Raw genomic sequence first — 20,777 nt, 5'->3', positions numbered from 1 at the left:
CTGGATCGTCTTCTAACAACAGTTTTTATTAAACTATTTTTGATTTATGCCAAATTATTCTCAATCCTCAGGACTGAATTTTGACACATTACAGCTGCAGTAAAAGAAACCTTCAGCAATGAAACTAAACATGCAGAGAAACCTGCAGGCTGTTGCCATGGTAACTAGAACTGGACCATTTCTCCTCTTCCTCCTGATTGGCCGTCTGATTCCAGCTCCATCTGATCCAGTAGAACAAAACCTGCAAAGCTCATTCTGAACAGGCATTCAGCTGGAGAACTGTTCTTCCTCAGCTTGATTCTTTCTGAATAAAATTGAACCGAAAATAACTCAGGTTTGTAGATTCAAATATTTAATATTTTCACATTCCAAACATTCCTGCTCAGTTGAAATGGAAACTTTTGGTTTAAATGTTTGATTAATTCTGCCGTGTTGGTGTGAAATCAGCACTCGGACTTTGCAGGAAAAGTTCACTCAGTTTATATTTAACAAAAACAGAATCAGCATCTGATGAGTAACGAGCTGATAGCGGCAGCTGGAGCCGAACCCACCGTCCACCTTTCTACTTCCTGCGAGCCTCTACTGTCCTCTCTGTCCCACAGCACCACCTGCAGGCCGGAAGAGGGTCTGCAGGATCAATGAGCAAATCATCATCATTTAGTCTTCATCCGTAATCTGTCCGGAAACTCAGCAAACAGAAAATCCTCCAAAACCCGACAGAGAGTAATTTGGTGGAAATCTGTGAAAAACATTTCAGATAAAAACACAAACACCAGGATCAAATCAACAGTTCTCATTTATTTCACTGTAATTGACTTATTTCCCTCAGATGGTTCATTAGTGGCTTTTAAAATCAGATCACAGGTTTGATTCCAGTTCAGCTTAAAGAGGTTTTTAAAGACTTTTGTTCACATCTGATGTCCCAGATTTTAAAAACCGACGGTGCAGAGCAGACTCTAGCATCGCCTCAGCTTCAGTCACTTGGTACCGAATAAAATCAGACAAGAAAACCGTCTAAAGTGCAGAAATGAGAACTTTTCCGCCAGAAGAGAGCACATGTAGAGGAGCAGGGCAGAAATACAGGCAACATTGTCTGAGGACGCATGGAGGAGGAATGGAGGCTCAGAGGGGCCAAAAACTGATTGTGGAGGAGGTATGGTGAAACAGGAGGATCGAAAACTGAATGAAGAAAACGGAATGGTTAAGAACCTACATTTGGAGGCTGTACGAAGGCTCAGAAGAACTCCAAATGGAACATGGAGGATGTATGGAGGCTCAGAAAGGCCAAGAGTTAAATGTTAAGTAGGTAAGGAGACCCAGGATGGTCAAAAAATAAATGTGGAGGAAGTACAAAGACTTGGGATGGTCAGACACTATGTGGTCATGCAGTACCAGACCTCAGGTCACAGACACTCAGGCTGGTAAAAAACTGAATGTCTGAGCTGTATGGGAGCTTCCAAATGCCAAAAACTTGGTAATGTGGCAATATGGAGACCAAGGACAGACAGAAACTGGGTGTGATGTTCAGAGACCCCGCACTGCCAGAGTCAGGCGACCCAAAAGGACGTATTTAAGGTATATGGAAGTCCTGCATGCCAAGACGTTTTGTGGAGGCCTTAGAGGTTCTGGACTGGCAGCAGACTGTGAATAAGTATCAAGGCCGTAAGGAGACAGGAAAGAGCCAAACAGCGTTGAAAAAACACGCTGGTCAGATTTTGGTCTTCATGTTTAAAAGCTTGTTAAGGACTCCATGTAATCAGCCAATCAGAGCTTTCTGTGAGGGGGCGGAGCTCCAACCCGTCCAGCTGCCCTGGGTTCTTTGTGCTTTCTCAGGTCTGAGCAGGACCTCCTCGGTTCTGGTCAGACCTGCTAGAGATTGTCAGGACTGGTGCTGGTGCGGTTCTGACTGGGACTGGGTTCAGGGGTTCAGTGACCTTCGACCCCTGCGTCCTGATGCTGAGGACGGTAAAAATGAGGACAGGTTGTGAGATTGTCAGCGATTCTGTAGAAAAATAGAAGGAGGGAATAAAAAAGAGGAATGAAGAGCTGCAGGCGAGACATTTACATCGATTCTCTATATAGCTTATAAATACGTATCTACACAGTATGTGGTACAAAAATACTAGAGCTGTCAGTGGGGATTTCAAAATAAAAGCACATGTAGCTGTGGCACTGCTCAGGCACAGATTGTGATGATGATGAGGAGCAGATCTTCCTCGTGGCGTGAGAACAGGCGGGGGCGGGGCCAGCGTGTGGTTGGACGCCCAACAGGGACAAAACTATGATGCCCCGCCCCAGGACCCCAGAGTGGGCGGGGCCTGTGGCTGCTGCTTGTATTTGGCATCAGAAGTCCGACTGGCCAGCGCCGCCGCGGTCCTGTTCGACTTTAAGGCAACTTTTCTCTGTGGCGAGTTTAATAAAAGCTTCTGTTAAAAATGTACAAATTACAAACTCTATGGCATCATCATCATCATCATCATCAGTATAGAAAATATATAAATATGATTTCTCTGTTCTGTACAAATGTTCTGCAGCTCGCCGTCCTCCGCTTCCCTTTTAGCAGCGCCGCCGCCGCCGCCGCAGTCTCTTCCCGTTTTTCTTTTCTCTTTTCGCCTTGGATATCAACAATTGTTATATACAGGGAGGGGGCGGGGCTTGGCTCACGAGGAGTCCGTGCATGGGGACGGCGGCGGCGGGTACAGGTGGTGGGAGTAGCTGCGCTCCGTGTACGGCGACGGCGGGCAGCTTTCGCAGTTCTCCTCCGCTGACAGGTACTGGCTGCGTGGCGTGGGCGGCGGTGGGAACGGCTCCGAGTCGTAGTTGAGGTCGCTGGTGTAGCCCTTCGCGGCGGATTTGAGCGGCCGGCGGCCCGGCGTGTAGTCGCTGTCGCAGACATCGGTGCTGCACGGCGTGGTGGGCGGGGCAAAGTGGCGGTAGGTGTAGGGCCGGTAGCTGGAAGGATGAAAACATCAGTTTATGTTCACCACCTATGGCAAGCTAATTTAACATAAAATCAGCTGACTTTCACGTTCTGAGCAGAAGGAAAAACAGCTGAAGATTTATTTAGTTTGAATGGATCAAATGCTTTTCAAGATGGCGTCACCGAGTGGCCAAGCATCTGTGATTAAGGCCCCATAGTGCTGACACTGAGCTGCCCATACAGCTGCCAGCAGAAGGCGAAAAACGCGTGGAAGCGTTCAGATGAAATTCAGTAAAATTTTAAAAACATGTTAAGATGAGATCTGCATCTTATTAAACCCAAAATGTGTTCAGTTTTCAGTCAGAATGGCTGAAGCTGTGAGGAGAGAGTGAACAGATTTATGGGTCTTTAATAACCCAGGATCAGTCAGAGGACTGGATCTTTATATTGTAACGAGAAACTTTACCGTCATTCATCATCTCATATACACTGTTCTAATAAGATTTTTCTCCTGAATTGATTTCCAACCTCGGGCAGCAAAATGCTTCCATAAAAACTGCTTCATAAATCTGGAAATATTTAAGGAGCAAAAAGTGCGACAAGCTGGAAATGGAGCGTTTTCAAAAAATTGTTTCATTTCTCATTGACATTTTAAATTGTTTCATAAATTTGGGACGTTTTGACAGAATGATGATTCAAGATATCAAAGATGTTGTTTTCGCTGCAGACGTTATTTACACCTAAAAACGGCTTTAAGGAGCAAAAGCTGCTGCGGCAACAAACATTCTGAACAGTTTGACTAGAAATAATAATTACTGCAGATATGAGTGACGTCATTCTGACTGGTCAAAACGTCAATTCAAGATATCAGCATAGAAAACTGGTCTAGATTAAAGTCATTCAGGATCTCTTTAATTTATCGAAGGGGAATTAAAAGGAATCACGACGAGTCAGAACTAAATCCAGAGTCATTATTTGTTTTTATTAGTTTAATCTGTTTCTAAAAATAAATTCCTGGCATCTCAAATTTGATAATCTTTAATAATCTGACGTCATTTAGTCCGAATATAATCAGAAATCTGAATTAAAACTGCATGCCATAGCGGCCTGCCCTGATCCGTTTGGTGGTTCCGACCCGGCCCGTCAGTACCTGTAGGAGCGATGGGTGGAGGGGCTGTTGGAGGAGTAGCCGAACTCCAGGGTGTACTGGGAGCGGACGGTGGCGGGAGATGGCGGCGGGTTCAGGATCTGGAAGACAGACAGCATGAGACCAGAACCAGAACCAGAACCAGAACCGGACAGGTCGGGTCTCACCGGGGGGAAGTAGGTGCCCTTGGTGCTGGAAGAGCTGCTGGACGACGCTCCGGTGACGTGGGCGCGGTCGTACGGAGGGCCGCTGCTGCCGCCCATGATGCTCAGGGAGCCAATCACAGACTTCCCTCTGGACATACCTGCAGAGAGACAGCGGGTCAGAACCGGGTCAGAACCGGCCCCGCCCCCCGGTGAGACCCGTCTCACCTGGCAGCGAGCTGGACAGCGACCCGGGGTGCGGCACGTATCCGAGCGGCACCGAGGCCTGGCCGTGGACCACGAAGTCGTTGGCGACCGTCTCGCCGTCGTCCTTCATGTGGGGGCAGAGGACGCGCTGGCACACAAAGTAGATGGCGCCCACCACGAACAGCGCCATCACCACGGCAACGATGGAGCTGATGGTGCTGTTGGTCGGCGCCGGCAGCTCCGGCGGATCTGTAACTACAGGAGAGCGTCGGCACAAAGAGACCACGAGAACCGGTCAGGACCGTGTCAGAGTAGAGTCAGATCGGGGTCAGAGTCAGGTCAGGACCGGGTCAGAACCAGACTCACAGCAGTCCATCTCGTCCGAGTTGTCGCTGCAGTCCGTGTTGTGGTCGCACTTCTTGTGGATCCCGATGCACTGGCTGTTGGCGCAGGAGAACTGGTCCGCCGGACACCGGACTGGGAACAGAACCAGAACACATCAGAACCAGAACTGGGAGACATTCCCACATCTGGGATAAAGGTTCAGACATGTCAGTTTCTATTGAGGTTTATTCCTGCTTTTGCTTCTGGACTGGTTTCGGCCCAGTTTTAGACTGGACTGACGGTTGTATAGTTGAGAACTGGTTTCATGGCCTCTGGATCTGGACTGGACCTGGATCACCTTCACACTTGTTCTCGTCGGACCCGTCCTGGCAGTTGACCTCCCCGTTGCAGCGCTCGCTCTGCCCCACGCACTGCCGGCTGTCGCACTGGAACTCGGACTCGGAGCAGACGGGACATTCCTTCTCGTCGCTGTGGTCGTCGCACTCGGCGAAGCCGTCGCACCTCCAGGTGTTGGGGATGCAGTCCACCTCTCCGGAGACGCAGGCGAACTGGTCGGGTGAGCAGGTGGGCGGTTCTGAGGGGAGAGAGAGGACGGGTCAATGGGTCGCCACCGGCGGCGTGGTGGCGGAGCGTCGGACTCACCTCCACAGGTGAGCTCGTCAGACAGCAGCACCAGGTGGACGGGGCAGGAGCAGCGCGTGGTTCCGTCGCCCTTCACGATGCAGATGTGGGAGCAGCCGCCGTTGTCCCGGGTGCACGGATGGTTTCCTGCAGGAGGAAACAGGAAGTTAGAGCTGAATCCAGATAAACCAGAACTCAGGTTTGTCTTGTTTGCTTCTGGACTGGCTTTAGCTTTGGTCTAGATTGCTGTAAGATCATTTCAGCTAGAAAACTACTCAAAAACTGTTATTCTGGTCTAGACTGGCTCTAGCCTCAGTTTTTGAAGGTCCTGAAGTTTCAGACATTTCAGGCTTTTCTGTCATTTTTGTGGTGGACTGGTCTAAGATTGACTGTGGAAATGTTTTCAGTCTAAAACCGGTTTTTAAACTGATTCTGGACTGGTTCTGGACTCAGTTTGGGACTGGACTAGTTTTCAGCTGGGAACTGGTTTTGGGTTTGAGACGTCTTTAGAGAATTTAATTTAGACTCAGGTTTTGAATTTGAGGATGTTTTATTCTGGGCTTGGTTCTGGACAGTCTTAGACTAATTTTGGACACTTAGCTGGTAGGTCAGTCTACGTTCCGCTGGCGGCGGTGGACTCACTGTACTCGTGCATGTCGATCTCGTGCACGGCGTGGATGTCGCTCAGGTAGGCGACCCGCGCCTGCACCTTGGTGCGGCCCTCCCTCGTCGTCTTGTCGATCCGTTCGATCATCTGCTGCTGCTTGTCGATCCAGTACAGGTGGTTCCCGAACACCGTCAGGCCCACTGGCTGCAGGATGTTTGAGTCCGCGATCACGATCCGATTCGCTCCTGCAGTGCTCACCAAAATAAAAGCACCAGGGAGAAAAAAACAAGGGCGAGAACTTCAGGAACAAAGGCAACAAAACGGGAGAGGAGGCAGGAGGGAGAAGGGAGGGACACCATTAAACACACCTTTAACCTGAGCTCAGAATGATCAGAATGAGCTTTCTTATATTTCTGGGATAAAGTTCAGTATTCTTTTGTTCAGTTTTTCAACATTCTTTGACTTCTGTATGGAAAGGTTAGAAATGACAGAAATAAGTATTTTATTGATCCAGTCATCCTCTTCACTCGTGGAGGAAAACCCATAGCCTCTCTAGCTTTAGAGAACATCAGGATTCATGTTCCTCTGACAGAACTAGGAAATAAATGCAGGAGAAGTTTCTCATTTTAATGAGATTAAAAAAACCTGCGAGATTTATATCTCAACACCAAAGTATCTTCTTTTCTTTTAGTTTTTGTCTCAATGGACACACTACTGTTTCTCTGGATGGCCTGCAGGGGGCACCAACTGAAACTAAAATATCAAATTTATCTCAGTGAGTCTTCAGAAATTTCTACATCTAAGCTTTTTTCGCCATCTGGAAAAAAGATCATGGTTTCCAGCAGGCTGAATGGTAGCAGCAGGTAAGTCCAGGATGGCTTCCTGTCGGGTTCTGCTTCCTGTCAGATTCTGCTTCCGGTCGGGTCCTGCTTCCGGTCAGATTCTGCTTCCAGTCGGGTCTTTAACAGAACTCACCTGACAGGTCGCTGCTCTCAATGCGGCGCAGATCTGAGTCAACCCAGAACAGCTTCCCCGCCTCATTGTCCACAGCCAGCGCCACGGGTTTTCCCAGGTTGCTGAAGAACAGAACTTCGCGCTCCGTCCCATCCAGTGCCGCCCGCTCAATCTTGGGTGAGCGGTCCTGCAGGTTGGTGAAGTACATGTACCTGCGGAACAGGTTCTGCTAGCATGAGTGACCTGTTTGTTAGCCCAGTGCTAACACCCATTGCTAACAAACAGGTCACTTATGCAGGTTCTGTTAGCACAGACCCAGGTCCCAGCACTGGGAGAACCACTTGGACTCACCCTCTCTCTGGGTTCACCACGATGGCCCGCGGCTTGTCGTGCTCACCCCGTAGAACCACGCCGACCCGACTGCCATCCGTCCGGGTCACATTGATGACATTGGTCACCTCGCTGGTCCAGTAGATGAAGCGGCTGAAGATGTCGATGCTGAGATCAAATGGTCCGAGAAGGGAGCTGGACACCACCGTCACACTCTAACAGAACCAGAACCAGATAGAACACGGCCAACTGGATCAGGACCTTCCAATATATTAGTGTTAGCTTCTGTGCTGTTCATTTTCATTATTTACTTTTTCTCTTCATCAGCTACTTATTCTTAGCTGATAATCAGTTGTGAAAATTGCTGTGGTTTATTTAAAGCTAATGTTGCTCTTGTTAGCATAACGCTAATGCTAATCCATACAAACCCTTCCCGCTTCAGCAGGGCTCGTTGGGTCTCCAACCTCCCTAAACTAACCATCAGAACCCAAAGGAGTTGGAGCAAAGTCGATTCGGTCGGGTCAGCCTCCCCACCTGGTTGCCGTCCTCCTGGGCGCGGCGAATGACGTTCTGCTTGGAGTCGATCCAGTACAGCTGCTTGTCCAGCGGGTCGTAGTCAATGGCCCGGACGTTCTTCAGGTTCTGAATGGGCAGGACAATGTCGGGGCTCTGCTGCTCGTCGATCACCATGCGGTTGATGGCCGCCTTCTGACTGAACAGCAGGAACGCCGTGGGAGCTGCAGGTGACAAGCAGACAGATCAGAGACCTGAACAAAACCCGTCCAGGTCGCGGCCGAGTCCGGGTGGCTCACCGCTGCACGTCTTGTTGTCGCGATTGAGGGAGAAGTGGGCGGGGCATCCACAGACGAAACTGCTGGGCACGGCGAGGCACAGGTGGGAGCAGTGGCCATTGGTGGAGGCACAGGCATTCCAGCCGGCCTGCCGGGACGAGTGGAACACCAGGATGTCCATCACGTAGTCCAGGTGGCCCTGGATCAGGGTCCGGTTCTGGCCGCTCGTCTTGTTGGCCCGCTCGATGCTGCGGTGGCTCCAGTCCGTCCAGTAGATGTAGTCCTGGTACTGGGTGAGGCCAAAGGGATGAGGCAGGTCGTCAGCAATTACCTCTCGCTCCTTGCCTGCAAGACGAGAAATCGGAAAATCATGACGAAAGCATAACCAGAACCAGACCAAGACCGGGTTCGATCGATAACAGCCGTTTTTTGATCACACAGAGCGTAATGAGTCCAAGACTAGGCAATGAAAATGGTCCACAAGTCTTAAACCCCAAAACATGTCCAGTACCTGTCCAAAACCAGTTCAAAATCAACACTGGGATCACGGGCATGTAATCATTCCAAAACCAGATCAATACCAGTTTGAACCGATTCAAAAAAATGTCGAATACTTTCTACATTCAAGACTAAAACCACCAGATTAAAACCAGTCCAACACCAGTCTGATACCAGTCTAGACCCACCAAAAACCAGTCCAGTACCTTCCAGAACAATACTAAAACCACTGGCTATAATCCATCCAAAGCTAGTCTGAAACCAGTCCAGAACCAAACTGGGTCCAATGGTACGTTTCATTCACACAGAACATTATGAGCCAAACACTAGGCTAAGGTAAATGGAAAAAGGTCTTAAACCGGTCCAGAACCTTCTAGAACACAGTATCTAGGCCTTCCAAAGCTAGTCAGAAATCAGTTCAGAACCAAACTGGGTTCAATCGGTTCTGTGAAAATCAGCCAGTTTCTATTCACACAGACGAGTCCGAGAACCAGTTTAAAACCTGTCCAGTACCTTCCAGAATCCAGACTAACGGCATGAAATTCAAAAACAATCTCAGGTCAATCCTAAAACGAGTACTGATCCGAAAGCAGCTGAATCCAAAAACCCGACTCCAGCTGCAGAACCTGATACGAGTTCTCTGAAGGTCCAACCCAGGTGAGCTACATAGACTTTACCAGAACCTTAACCGCACCCAGTAGCGGGTTCCCCTGGTTCAGCCCGGGGCAGCACCTGCTGGGTTTGGACCCCGGGCTTCTGGAGGATCTGTCCGGGTTCTGCGGGTCCTTACCCAGCATGTTAGAGGACTCGATGAGCGTGGTGTCCAGGTCGGCCCAGTACAGGCGCCGCTCGGCGTAGTCGATGGTGAGTCCGTTGGCCCTGCCCACGTTCGACACCAGCGTGATGCGGCCGGTTCCATCCATGGCAGCCCGGTCGATCTTGGGCTTGCCCCCCCACTCGGTCCAGTACATGTACCTGCAGGGATGGAAAGGGTCAAAACGGAACCGGGTCGGAACAGGACCTGGCTCAGGAGAAGTGGAGCCTCACCCCTCAGCCGGGTCCAGCGCCAGGGCCCGCGGGCTGTCCAGGTCCTTCCAGACCAGAACCTGGCGGTGCTGCCCGTCCAGCTTGGCCACCTCAATGCGGTTGGTTCCGGTGTCGGCCCAGTACAGGTTCTTGCCCAGCCAGTCCACCGCCATGCCTTCTGGGTAATCCAGGCCGAACTGGACCACGTGCTCCAGCGCGCTGCCGTTCATGAAGGCCCGGCTGATGGTCTGCAGAACCAGAGGGCGGACAGGTTAGAGGCCAGTTCCGGTGGTTCTGGAGGTTCAGGCCGGGCCTGGACCCACCTTGAGCGTGATGTCGGTCCAGTAGATGCGGTTGTCGGTGATGTCGAAGTCGAGGGCGGAGGCCTCCTTGACACCGGTGAGCGGGATAGCCACGTTGTTGCTGTTGGTCTCCAGGGAGATGCGGCGGATGTCGGTGTGGCGCGAGAACAGCAGGAAGGCCTCCGGGACGATGCAGCTCTGCAGGTCGCCCAGCAGCTCCAGGCCGTTCGGGCAGCCGCACCGCACGCCGTGAGGCGTGTGCAGGCACAGGTGGCTGCAGCCGCCATTACTGTCAGCGCACGGGTTGGTCCCTGCACAGGCAGAACCACAGTCACAACCAGAACTAGAACAAAAACTACAAAACCAGAACCAGAACAGACCCTTCCCCATTTCTCTCTGCTACGCTGCAGTTAGCATGCTTGTGGCTAGTTGGCATGGCAGAAACAGTTTTCCTGTCACAGTAAACTGTTTCTCCACCATTATCACATTTAGCATGATGATTGACAGCAAGAAGCCCCGCCTCTTGGCTCTGATTGGCTGTTTTTGGTTCATTTCGTCAAGTAGCAGCTCAGGGAGATCCATCCGACTCAAACAGTTTGAACAAACGTAAAAACGTTTTCTTTAATAAATGTTACAAAGCTAGGACAGAAGTTCATAAACAAAAATAAAAATACAGCAAAAAAACAATAACCATGTGGCAATAAGATTGCTTATTTCAGCGCTCTAGTGTCATAAAAATGTTCACTGAAACAGGCAGTCTCTAAGAAGGTTCAAAGGTCACAGTGCTGACACTGTCCAATCACGTTAAGCTGCAGGTTAACGGAGAGAGGTGGAGCTGAAGTGGAGTTAAACTTTATTCACCTTTTATCTGGAAACTGATATAATTCACATCAAATTAAACATATTTGAACAGTATTGCCATTCTTCTTTCCCCACCACTAGGTGGTGCTAATGTACACCAAATAAAGAAGAAGAAGGGAAGAAAAGAAAGATGCTGCTTCCGGGCTAGGCCCCGCCCCCTTGTGACATCAGCAGACTCACCGGCGGCGCGGTGCAGGTGCGTGGCCTTCAGGCCCATGAGGTCGGGCAGCTGGTCGATGATGAACTCGCGCTCGGCGGTGCGTTTGTGGACGCGCTCGATGCTGCGACGCTGCCAGTCCGTCCAGTAGACGAAGTCGCCCAGCAGGCTGAAGCCAAAGATGTGGGGAAGTTTGTCCTCCACCAGCACCCGTCGGCCCGTCCCGTTCATGTTCATCACCTGCACACACACACACACACACACACACACACACACACCACACACACAAAACATAGAATTAAAAAAACAGATTTAAACCCAGCCAATGAAATATTACGATTTTAGTTTTTTGTGCCAAATTCATCACAGATCCAAAACTTTCCCACATCCTCATGAGGTCACCACCTCATAATAACCTAGAATAATCTGATCAAGAAGATAAAACCTGGTTCTGATCCGGTTCTGATAATCCTTCTGGAAACAGGAGGAATGTGTGGGTCGGCGGCGTGGAGCGTTGTGATTGGCTGCCGCCGGGTCGGCCCTCTTCTTCCTCCTCCTCTTCCTCAGTCTGGCAGTATAAATAAGGAGTTTCCATCGGGAGCGCCGGACCCAGCCGGCCGGATCGGACCGCAGCGCGGTTCTAAACAGAGCCGACCACAGCTGGAGAGCCGGACCACAATCAGATCCAGATGTGGTTCTGAGCGGGGAGGGGAGCTGAACGGAACGGACCGGTTCTGATCGGATATATGATCCAGATCAGTCTGGGTCTTCAAAGCTTCCAGCCTGAATGCCTGGTTTCTCCCCGCAGGTCTCCAACTCTGGACCAGAACCAGAACCAACAGGAAACTTTTACAGCTTTTTCATTTTTAATCCAGATCAGAAATGATTCTGAACTTCTGACTGATCCGTCATGGATCCTGAAGTTTCCAGATTTCTCCCAGAAGTCTTTGCAAATGGCTCTTTCTTTTCCAGCTCATCCATCTTTCCTCTGGGCCTTACAGAACCGGGTCTGACCGGTCCAGAACACCTGGTTCTGATTGGTAGGGAACTCCTCACTCTGATTGGCTGTTAGCAGTTAAACGTGATTGGTAGATGGACTCACCATGTTGTTATCTTTGGTCCTAAAGAGGAAGAATCTGGAGTTATAGATCTAGAACTATAGATCTAGAGTCGGCACAGGTTCAGTTCTTCCATCTGGAAACTAGAGATCAGGCTGACCTCTGACCTCTGCCCTGACCCTTCTGTTCCTCAGTGGTCCTTCTAGCAGCTGCAGGACATTCAGGCCCAGAGGACTAAAGTCTCCGACCAGAGAAACTCATCCAGGATTTAGTGGTTTGATTCCTGCAGCAGGTCAGACTGACGACCAGAAGCTGCAGCTGGAGATCTGACTAGAACCAGGAGGGTAGAGACACCACCTGGCTCTACACCGCCCGGTTCTACACCGCCCGATTCTACACCGCCCGGTTCTACACCGCCCGGTTCTACACCGCCCGGTTCTACACCGCCCGGTTCTACACCGCCCGGTTCTACACCGCCCGGTTCTACACCACCCGGTTCTACACCACCCGGTTCTACACCGCCTGATTCTACACCACCCGGTTCTACACCGCCCGATTCTACACCACCCGGTTCTACACCGCCTGGTTCTACACCGCCTGATTCTACACCACCCGGTTCTACACCGCCCGGTTCTACACCGCCCGATTCTACACCACCCGGTTCTACACCGCCTGGTTCTACACCGCCTGATTCTACACCACCCGGTTCTACACCGCCCGGTTCTACACCACCTGGTTCTACACCGCCCAGTTCTACACCCAGTAGTTTATAAATCACTGAACAGAATAAAGATCTGCTGCTGGATCAACCTGCTGGTTCTGATGCAGAGCACAACCGGAACCAGAACCAAACTGACCTCGATCTTGTCCGTCTTGGCGTCTCCCCAGTAGATCTGCCGCTGCTCGTAGTCGAGCGCCAGGCCGTTGGGCCAGCCCAGCGACGTGTTCACCATCACCAGCCGCTCCAGCCCGTCCAGGTCGGCCCGCTCGATCTTCGGAACCTCGCCCCAATCCGTCCAGTACATGTACCTGCGGGTCAAACAGAACCGTCACGGAGCCGTCCAACGGAGGGTCCAGCGGGCCGGCGGCGGGACTCACCCGGCCACCGGGTCCAGGACAATGGCTCTGGGCTCGTCCAGGTCCTCGGAGATCAGGATCTTCCTCATGGTTCCGTCCAGTCGGGTCACCTCGATGCGGTCCGTCCCCGTGTCGGTCCAGTACAGGTTCCGGGCGATCCAGTCCACCGCGATGCCGTCTGGGTGGCTGACCTGGGAGGTGACCACGAACTGGGCGTCGCCGCCGTCCAGGCGCGCACGCCGGATGGCCTTCACGTCGTCGTCTGTCCAGTAGACGTATCCGTCCACCGGGTCGTAGTCGATGGCGATGGCGTGCCGGATGTCGCCCACCTGCAGGATGACGTCGGTGAAGTCGGGCGTGTCCAGGGAGATCTGACGCAGGTCGGTCCGTCGGGCCAGCAGCAGCATCTGGGTCGCACCTGTTAGCATGTTAGCATCAACCAGGAGTCATTATCACAGCCACTAAAAAAACAATAAAATAAATAATCAAATATTGATCAGAATCAGGGGTGAATCGATTAATCAATTACTGAACTAATTCAGTAATCGATCAGTCTGTAACGGTTTACTGAGCAGGAAGACAAAATAAAACATTTATGGTTGAACAGGCCTGTGGCTGGTCCACAATCTGGAAACAATAATAATTATTAGTTATTACTAAAATGAATCAATCTATAAACTATCAGGTGTTCGTTAAAGGAAAGCTGTTTTAGTCAACACAATGTTTATTTTCTCATATAAAAAAGGAATTAAATTTTTTTCTGTGTAATACATAAGTGGTTAAATGAAAATTCGGTACATTTTCCTGATTAATCCTCTAAATAATTGATTACTGATATAACTGTGTGCTGCAGCCCTGATTTAAATACTTAAACATAAAATAAAGTAACCTGAGAATAAATATCTGGTTCCTGATAAAAACTAAACTACAAACTGTCCAGAAGTTTCTGTGAGTTTTCCCAGTTTTCCTGCTGGACCTTCAGCCCGTTCCCAGTGCAGAGCTGGGAGGACTTCCTGGTCCTGGAACGCCGCCGCCACATTCCCACCACGGAGCCACAACAACGGCCTGAAAGGCGGCTTTGTCCGGGAGCTCCGCCCCCGAGGCCGGCTTCCCACCGAAAAATGTAAACAGAGGAGCCAGAGGGAGGGGCCGTGCTTCAAAAGAGACGGGTGGGGGAGGGATGGGTTGCCACGGAAACGGCAGGTCGGCCCAGCGCCGGCCGCTTCCAGATCAGAGGAGAACAAAGTCTGGCTCCAAACGTCTCCATCGACTCAATCTGCAAGCTGGGAGAAATTCTGCAAACGGTTCGGATCAGAACCAACAAACAAGCAACCGGACCGGGTCCAGACCCAACCGGACCGGGTTCAAAACCAACTGGACCGGGATCAAAACCAACCGGACCAGGTCCAACCCAACCGGACCGCCAACCCAACCGGACCGGGTCCAGACCCAACCGGACCGGGTTCAAAACCAACCGGACCAGGTCCAGAACCACCAGGCTGCAGCAGCTTCCAGTTCAAACTGATCATTGTCACAAATAAAGTTTTTCAGAATAACTAACGATTTCTGACCGCCTGACATTTGGTTTCCTTCTCTGAGACAGACTGAGACCAGGCCAGGGCCTTATGGTGATGATGGTGCAGATGTCATAAACAAAACCTTAACAATGCTCCAGCTCTGTTTGCTACTGTTGACAGGCTCACAAACCCTCCTATGACGTTACCACCTGAACTTGAATCTAATGCCGCCTGCAACAAGTTTTCCAGTTTCTTTTCAGAGAAAATTAAAAAGATCAGAGGATTAATCTGGACATCCTCTCCAAAGCCAGTACCAATGCTGTGCCCAAACAAAACAAATGCAGGAAAAATGACCCAATTTCAGCTACTTCATTATAAAACCCTAGAAGAAATTATAAGTCAATTAAGCTCCAGTTCCTGCTGTCTGGATGTCCTACCCACACATTTCTTTAAGAAAGTCCTGCCTGTTATTAATGATCTGATCCAAATAGTAACTCATCGCTCTCTTCAGGTGTTTTATCCCAGACTTTGAAAACAGCAGTTATCAAACCACTGATAAAAAAGAACAATCTAGACAAATCACTACTGCAGGATTACAGGCCGACCTCTGACCTCCCATTCATCAGCAAAGTTATTGAAAAAGCAGTTTTTAAACAATTAAATAACTTCCTAACAATAATGAATCGCTTTGACTCCTTCCAGTCTGGTTTTCGTGCTCACCACAGCACGGAGACGGCCTAGTCAAAGTGTTCAATGACATCCATATAAATACAGACAGTGGGAGAACCACAGTGCTGGTTCTGTTGTTCTCCAGGATCAGAGGACTGATGTCTCAGTGAGATCTAGAGAAACTCATCCATGCGTTTATCTTCAGCCGCATTGATTCCTGCAACAGCGTCTTCAAGGTCTGACTAATAAATCAATCAAACAGCTGCAGCTGATCCAGAAGCTGCTGCTGCTGATCTCACTAAAACCAGGAAGATGGAGACATAACACCAGTTTTAAAGTCCCTACACTGGCTCCCTGTAGCTCAGAGGATAGACTTTAAAATACTGTTAGTTTATAAATCACTGAACGGTTTAGCACCACAATACATTAAAGATCTGTTATTGCTGTAACAACCGTCTAGACCCCTCAGATCTTCTGGTTCTGCTCTGCATCCCCAGAACCAGAACCAAACGAGGAGAAGCAGCATTCAGCTTCTATGCACCACAGATTTGGAACAGCTGAAACACTGAGAGCCTTTAAATCTCAACTTAAAACCCACCTGGTTAGAGTTGATTATGGCTAAATTAGGGTTAGACTGTGAGTTTGATGTCTTCGATGTTTTTATCTTTATTTTTGATCTATTTATTAATTTCTTTTAAATGGCGTTTTAACTAAAACTCTGAGGTGTGAGAATCCTTGTCAAAAGGCGTTTTGACTAAAAATCTGTAAATTTCGTCCAGTCAGGCGACGGGGCCTGGAAAATACCTGGATAATACCTGGATAATACCTGGAAAATACCTGGATAATACCTGGATAATACCTGGAAAATACCTGGATAATACCTGGATAATACCTGGAAAATACCTGGATAATACCTGGAAAATACCTGGATAATACCTGGATAATACCTGGAAAATACCTGGATAATACCTGGAAAATACCTGGATAATACCTGGATAATACCTGTGTTAAACGGACGGCGGAGTCCGGCGACGCCAGGCGCTTAAATACCGTAACAAAAGTTTGTTTTTATCTTTTTTTTTTTAAATCTTTTTTAATCTTTTTCTTTTTTTTCAAAATCTCTTTCTCTTTCTTACTGTTTATTCAATGTCATGCTGTTCTTATTTTTTTCATTAATTATGTAAAGGACCTTGAAATGCCTTGCTGCTGAAATTTGCTATACAAATAAAATGTGATTGATGATGATGATGATGGTGATGATGGTGATGATGGTGGTGATGATGGTGGCCTTCCTCACCGTCTCTGCAGGTCTGTCCGTCCTCCAGCAGCTGGACTCCGGTGGGACAGGCACAGCGGTAGAAGGGCCGGGTCGGGGACAGCAGGCAGAGGTGGGAGCATCCCGCGTTGCCATGGGAGCAGGGGCTGCTCCGCGCTGCAATACAGTGACATGGAAATGGGTCAGAACCGGCCGGGAGGAGAGTGTAGCAGGTCTGGACGGGTCCAGATATGCAACAGAGACAGTCGATACGAGACCCTGCCGGCGGCTGAGACTCACAGACGGGCTGCCTCTTGGGGCTGAAGACGTGCAGGTCCATCGGGGAGAAGATGTGGGAGTGGACGACGCGCTGCTCCCGGCCCGTCTGCTTCCTGCAGGAGTGGATGGAGTGCGTGTTCCAGTCGGTCCAGAACAGAGTGTCCTCATACAGGGTGAGGGCGAAGGGGTGAGGCAGCTCCCCTTTAACCACCACCTCTCTGCAACACAGCACACACATCAGACTGGGTCCGGGCCCGGCAGAACCGCCTCAGACCTGGCAGCTGGTACCTGGAGGAGCCGTCCAGGTTGCAGCGGTGGATGAAGTTGTGCTTGGCGTCGGCCCAGTACAGCTTCTGCTGGCCGTAGTCGACTGTCAGCCCGTTGGGCCAGTGGATGTCCTGGTCCACCAGCAGGGACCGGTTGGTCCCGTCCATCCCGGCCCGCTCGATCTTTGGGACATCGCCCCAGTCCGTCCAGTACATGAACCTGAGGACGACACACAGCTGAGACCATGGGGACAACCCAGAACCAGAACCACTGGGATCACCGGGTCCATTTCCTTCACATCTAATGAACAGAAACGTGGTTCTGATCCGACTCTACTCCGGATACTTCCAGGCTGTTTAGCAGCAGCAGAACCGTCTGGACTCACCCTCGCTCCGGGTCCAGGGCGATGGCTCTGGGCTGGTCCAGCTCCTGCCAGAACAGAACCTTCCTCAGCGACCCGTCCAGCTCGGCCACCTCGATCCGGTTGGTGTCCGAGTCGGTCCAGTACAGCTTGAGGCCCAGCCAGTCGCAGGCCAGGCCGTCCGGCGCGACCAGGCCCGGCACCACGGTCTGGGGGGCGCCGGCGCCGGTCCGGTTGAAGGAGGTCCGTTTGATGGCCTCCTCGCTGACGTCGCTCCAGTAGATGAGGCCCTGGGCGTAGACGTAATCCACGGCGGCGGCGTCCTCCAGGCCGCCCACCACCACCGTGGCGTTGGCCTTGTCGCGAGCCGCGTCCACCAGGCGCAGGTCCCGCCGGTTGGCGTACAGCAGCAGCGGCTCGCCTGGTGACACACAGGAAGTGTTAGCAGGAAGACAGGAAGTGGAAACGGAACCAAACCAGGACCCGAACCCGGTTTCAGAACTAATGGAGAATGAATAATTACTGAGATAAATCAAAACAGCGTTTGGAGACCATTTTAAGTTGAGATGCGCGACATATCGGCGCCGTATCGGTCCGATAAATCAAACTGAGCCGATATGAACAACAGATATTTATTTTTCTCTTGCTTTTTGTTTCTGGTCATTTTTTCCCCAAAAGAGTTGAAGCGGAAGTGAAATATGCATAATATCAGTAAATACTGGTTATCGGGAAAATCAGCAGAACTAATATTAATAACAGTGCATTCCTAATTTTAAAGAAATATATTGATAAAAGTATAATAAATAAAGTTCTCCTAAGGTTTAATTTTGTTAAAAAAAAAAGTATTATTATAATGTGTTTTACTGCTATAATGACAAAAGTAGCAATAAGAACAATTTATAACTGAAAACACAAACATATTTCTGTTTCCTTTGGACTCCGGTTTCATTTAAACTGCTCACAATAACTGCATTTAGTCAAGACTATTTTTTAATTGATCAATAATGTATTTAAACACACATCATAAAAAGTAGTAAAATAATCCTGACAATACAGACGGTTCTGTTTATCTTTCACCTGAATTTACTGAGACAATAAAAGGTTCAAATTCTTGTTATAGTAGGAAATTTATCACAATAAAAGAAAAACAGTATGATAGATGTCAACCTTTATTTCCCAAAAAAATTAAAAAAAGCAACCAAAAACAATAAATAAAACAAAGTGGGAATAGTTTATCTGTTAAAAACTGGATCTTTGGTACCAGGAGGAGATTTCAGCACCAATAAAGTTATTCAATAAAATAAGATAATATTTCAGCTTAGTGTTGGAGTCTAAAAAGAGCAGCTCACAACCTGGGGGATCCATCACAACCACCGGTTCTGGTGATTTAATGAAGAAAATGTGGAAAAAGCCCAAAATTCCCAACATGGCAGAACCTGGAGGCAACAGGTTTCCTTCTAGCATCACTGAAGCACAGTGGAGGTTCTGTCATGCTGAGAGGCTGCAGTGAACCAGAACCAGAACTCCTCAGCTACCTGGAAAGCTGTCTGCTCCTTTAAATCCAGACTCAAGCATTTCTGTTTCTGAGGTTTTCCAGGGAATATTTCCTGGACTTCCTGTTATTCTGTGATTCCGCTGTGCATTAAAGTTAATGGAGCTGATGATTCCCAGCTGAGACTTTCCTGTTTTCCTCCATGTTTTCCTGTTTTCCTCCATGTTTTCCTGTTTTCCTCCACGTTTCCCATCAATCTGCAGGTTATAGATGAATCTCCATACCTGGAGGGTTTTCCAGGGAAGCATCCAGTCTGAGTGTTTCTGCAGGAATGTTTCGTTGCTCTGCAGGAAAACTGATTTTTCTCTGTAATAATATTTGGATCAGAACCAGAACCTACCCTGGTTAACCAGCTGAAAGGCAGCTAGCTAGTTACTTAGTTGGTTAGCAGCTCTAACCTGTTAGCTTTGATGCTAACTAGCTTCAATAGCTCCTGTTGTTGTTTCCCACATTCCCTCTCTGCTCCAAATAATCAACCCAAACTCCCGAATCCAACCAGAACCCAAACCAGACCCCACATCCCGCCCAGAACCGGAACCTACAACTGGATTTATGAGCAGAATACCCAGGAAAAAGCCTTTTCCAGAACAAACTGGATGTTAGCTAGCAGCTAATGTTAACAGGCCCTGGAAATCTAAACACAAAACCCGAATCCAGCAGGAACCCCGCCACCCTCGGTCCAAACAGCCAGAACCTCCAGAACCACAACCTCACCTGAGACAAGCCAGCAGGAACCCAACAGCAGCAGGATCCGAACACACATTCCCATCTTTCTCCCGATCCTGGGCCCAGCCGCCGTGGATCCTCAGCGCAGGATTCCCAGCATTCCCATCATGGCTGCGGCCGCTTCCTCTCAACAAAAACACGCTCCGCTCCGGTTCGGTTCGGTTCCGATCAGACTCGGATCCTTCCAGCTTCCATCACACGCTTCTGTTCGCTTAAGAGTCCGATCCAAAGTCTCATATCGTCCCGCAGGATCGTCGGTGTCGCTCCGCTGCCAGAAGCCGCTGGTGCCGCTGGTGCTCCTCCTCCTCCGCTTTCTATTGTTGTTCTGCCGCACACGGACTGCACACTGCCGCAACAAAAACACCGCAAACCGCCCGCAACCGCAGAGACCTGCGCATCCGGTCCGAACCACCAGAAGGGACTACTTTTTCTCCCCAACTGGCTCTGAAAAAGAGCAGGAGAAGCCTCTGGGGGCCGAGGCGCTTTTGAAAACACCTGGAGCCGAGAGCTGGGGGCCACAACAGGTGGGGGAGGGGGGAGAGCGGGGGGCCTAACCACGAACCTGAAGGAGGGAGGTTCAGAGATGTTTTTGTCTGTTCTGTAAATCGACCCACAGCATGATGCTGCCACCTCCATGCTTCACTGCAGGGCCGCGCCTCCGCTTCAACTTCCTCCCTTTTCCTCCAGATGTAGCGAAGCTTCAGCTCTCCGGCTGTCAAGGATTTACAAACCAATCCAGATGTTTTTCTGCTCTGACTTCACTGAGCGGCCATGTTGGAACTGGACTCTCTCGCCTCCAGAACCCATCCAGAACCCGTCCGTCTGTTATTTAGCTCCGCTTTATTGTTATCTTACCTTTCTGTGTATTTCCAATTGCATTAGGGCCATTGTAAATAGAAACAAAAGTACATTTCACAGAAAAAAAAAAAAAAAAAAGAGATTAAGCTAAAATAATAATAATAACAATTCTGGAAAAAACCCTAACATTTTAAATTATTTTCGAGAAAATTAGCTCCATAGAAATATACTCGTTTCTTTTTCTTCTACCTAATGACCCTGAACGTCGTCGAACATCTGGACCCTCCGATGATTTAGTTTGTAGAGAAA

At 49.6% G+C, this 20,777-nt stretch overlaps 1 protein-coding gene across 1 annotated transcript; it reads right to left on the bottom strand.

Moving 5' to 3' along the window:
* Window positions 1-778: 778 nt before the first annotated feature.
* lrp6 (low density lipoprotein receptor-related protein 6) lies at window positions 779-20,179 on the bottom strand. The gene is made up of 23 exons (XM_014985801.2): window positions 19,659-20,179; window positions 17,417-17,813; window positions 17,053-17,250; window positions 16,786-16,982; window positions 16,528-16,662; window positions 13,066-13,462; window positions 12,825-12,996; window positions 10,933-11,149; window positions 9,913-10,202; window positions 9,611-9,837; window positions 9,354-9,538; window positions 8,087-8,410; window positions 7,809-8,011; window positions 7,296-7,489; window positions 6,966-7,156; window positions 6,026-6,235; window positions 5,405-5,530; window positions 5,100-5,336; window positions 4,784-4,894; window positions 4,439-4,672; window positions 4,235-4,371; window positions 4,071-4,168; window positions 779-2,952 (listed from the first exon to the last, which is right to left on the bottom strand). The coding sequence occupies exons 1-23, from the start codon at window positions 19,711-19,713 to the stop codon at window positions 2,661-2,663; spliced, it is 4,827 nt and encodes a 1,608-aa protein (XP_014841287.1). The 5' UTR covers window positions 19,714-20,179; the 3' UTR covers window positions 779-2,660.
* Between the last annotated feature and the right edge of the window lie 598 nt (window positions 20,180-20,777).

This window comes from Poecilia mexicana, unplaced genomic scaffold, assembly GCF_051168715.1.
Source record: "Poecilia mexicana isolate PSO_F unplaced genomic scaffold, ASM5116871v1 scaffold_23, whole genome shotgun sequence".
NCBI classification, from domain to species: domain Eukaryota; kingdom Metazoa; phylum Chordata; class Actinopteri; order Cyprinodontiformes; family Poeciliidae; genus Poecilia; species Poecilia mexicana.
The sequence above is the reverse complement of the archived record's forward strand: the minus strand, read 5'-3'. Positions and strand labels throughout refer to the sequence as shown.

Excerpts from the sequence above, each read along its gene's own strand:
- lrp6 (XM_014985801.2), bottom strand. The coding sequence starts at position 19,713 with ATGGGAATGTGTGTTCGGATCCTGCTGCTGTTGGGTTCCTGCTGGCTT. Across the intron at positions 5,337-5,404 it reads TGACGAGCTCACCTGTGGAG|AACCGCCCACCTGCTCACCC; the intron begins GTGAGTCCGACG and ends CTCTCCCCTCAG. Across the intron at positions 4,169-4,234 it reads AGGGCACCTACTTCCCCCCG|ATCCTGAACCCGCCGCCATC; the intron begins GTGAGACCCGAC and ends TCTGTCTTCCAG.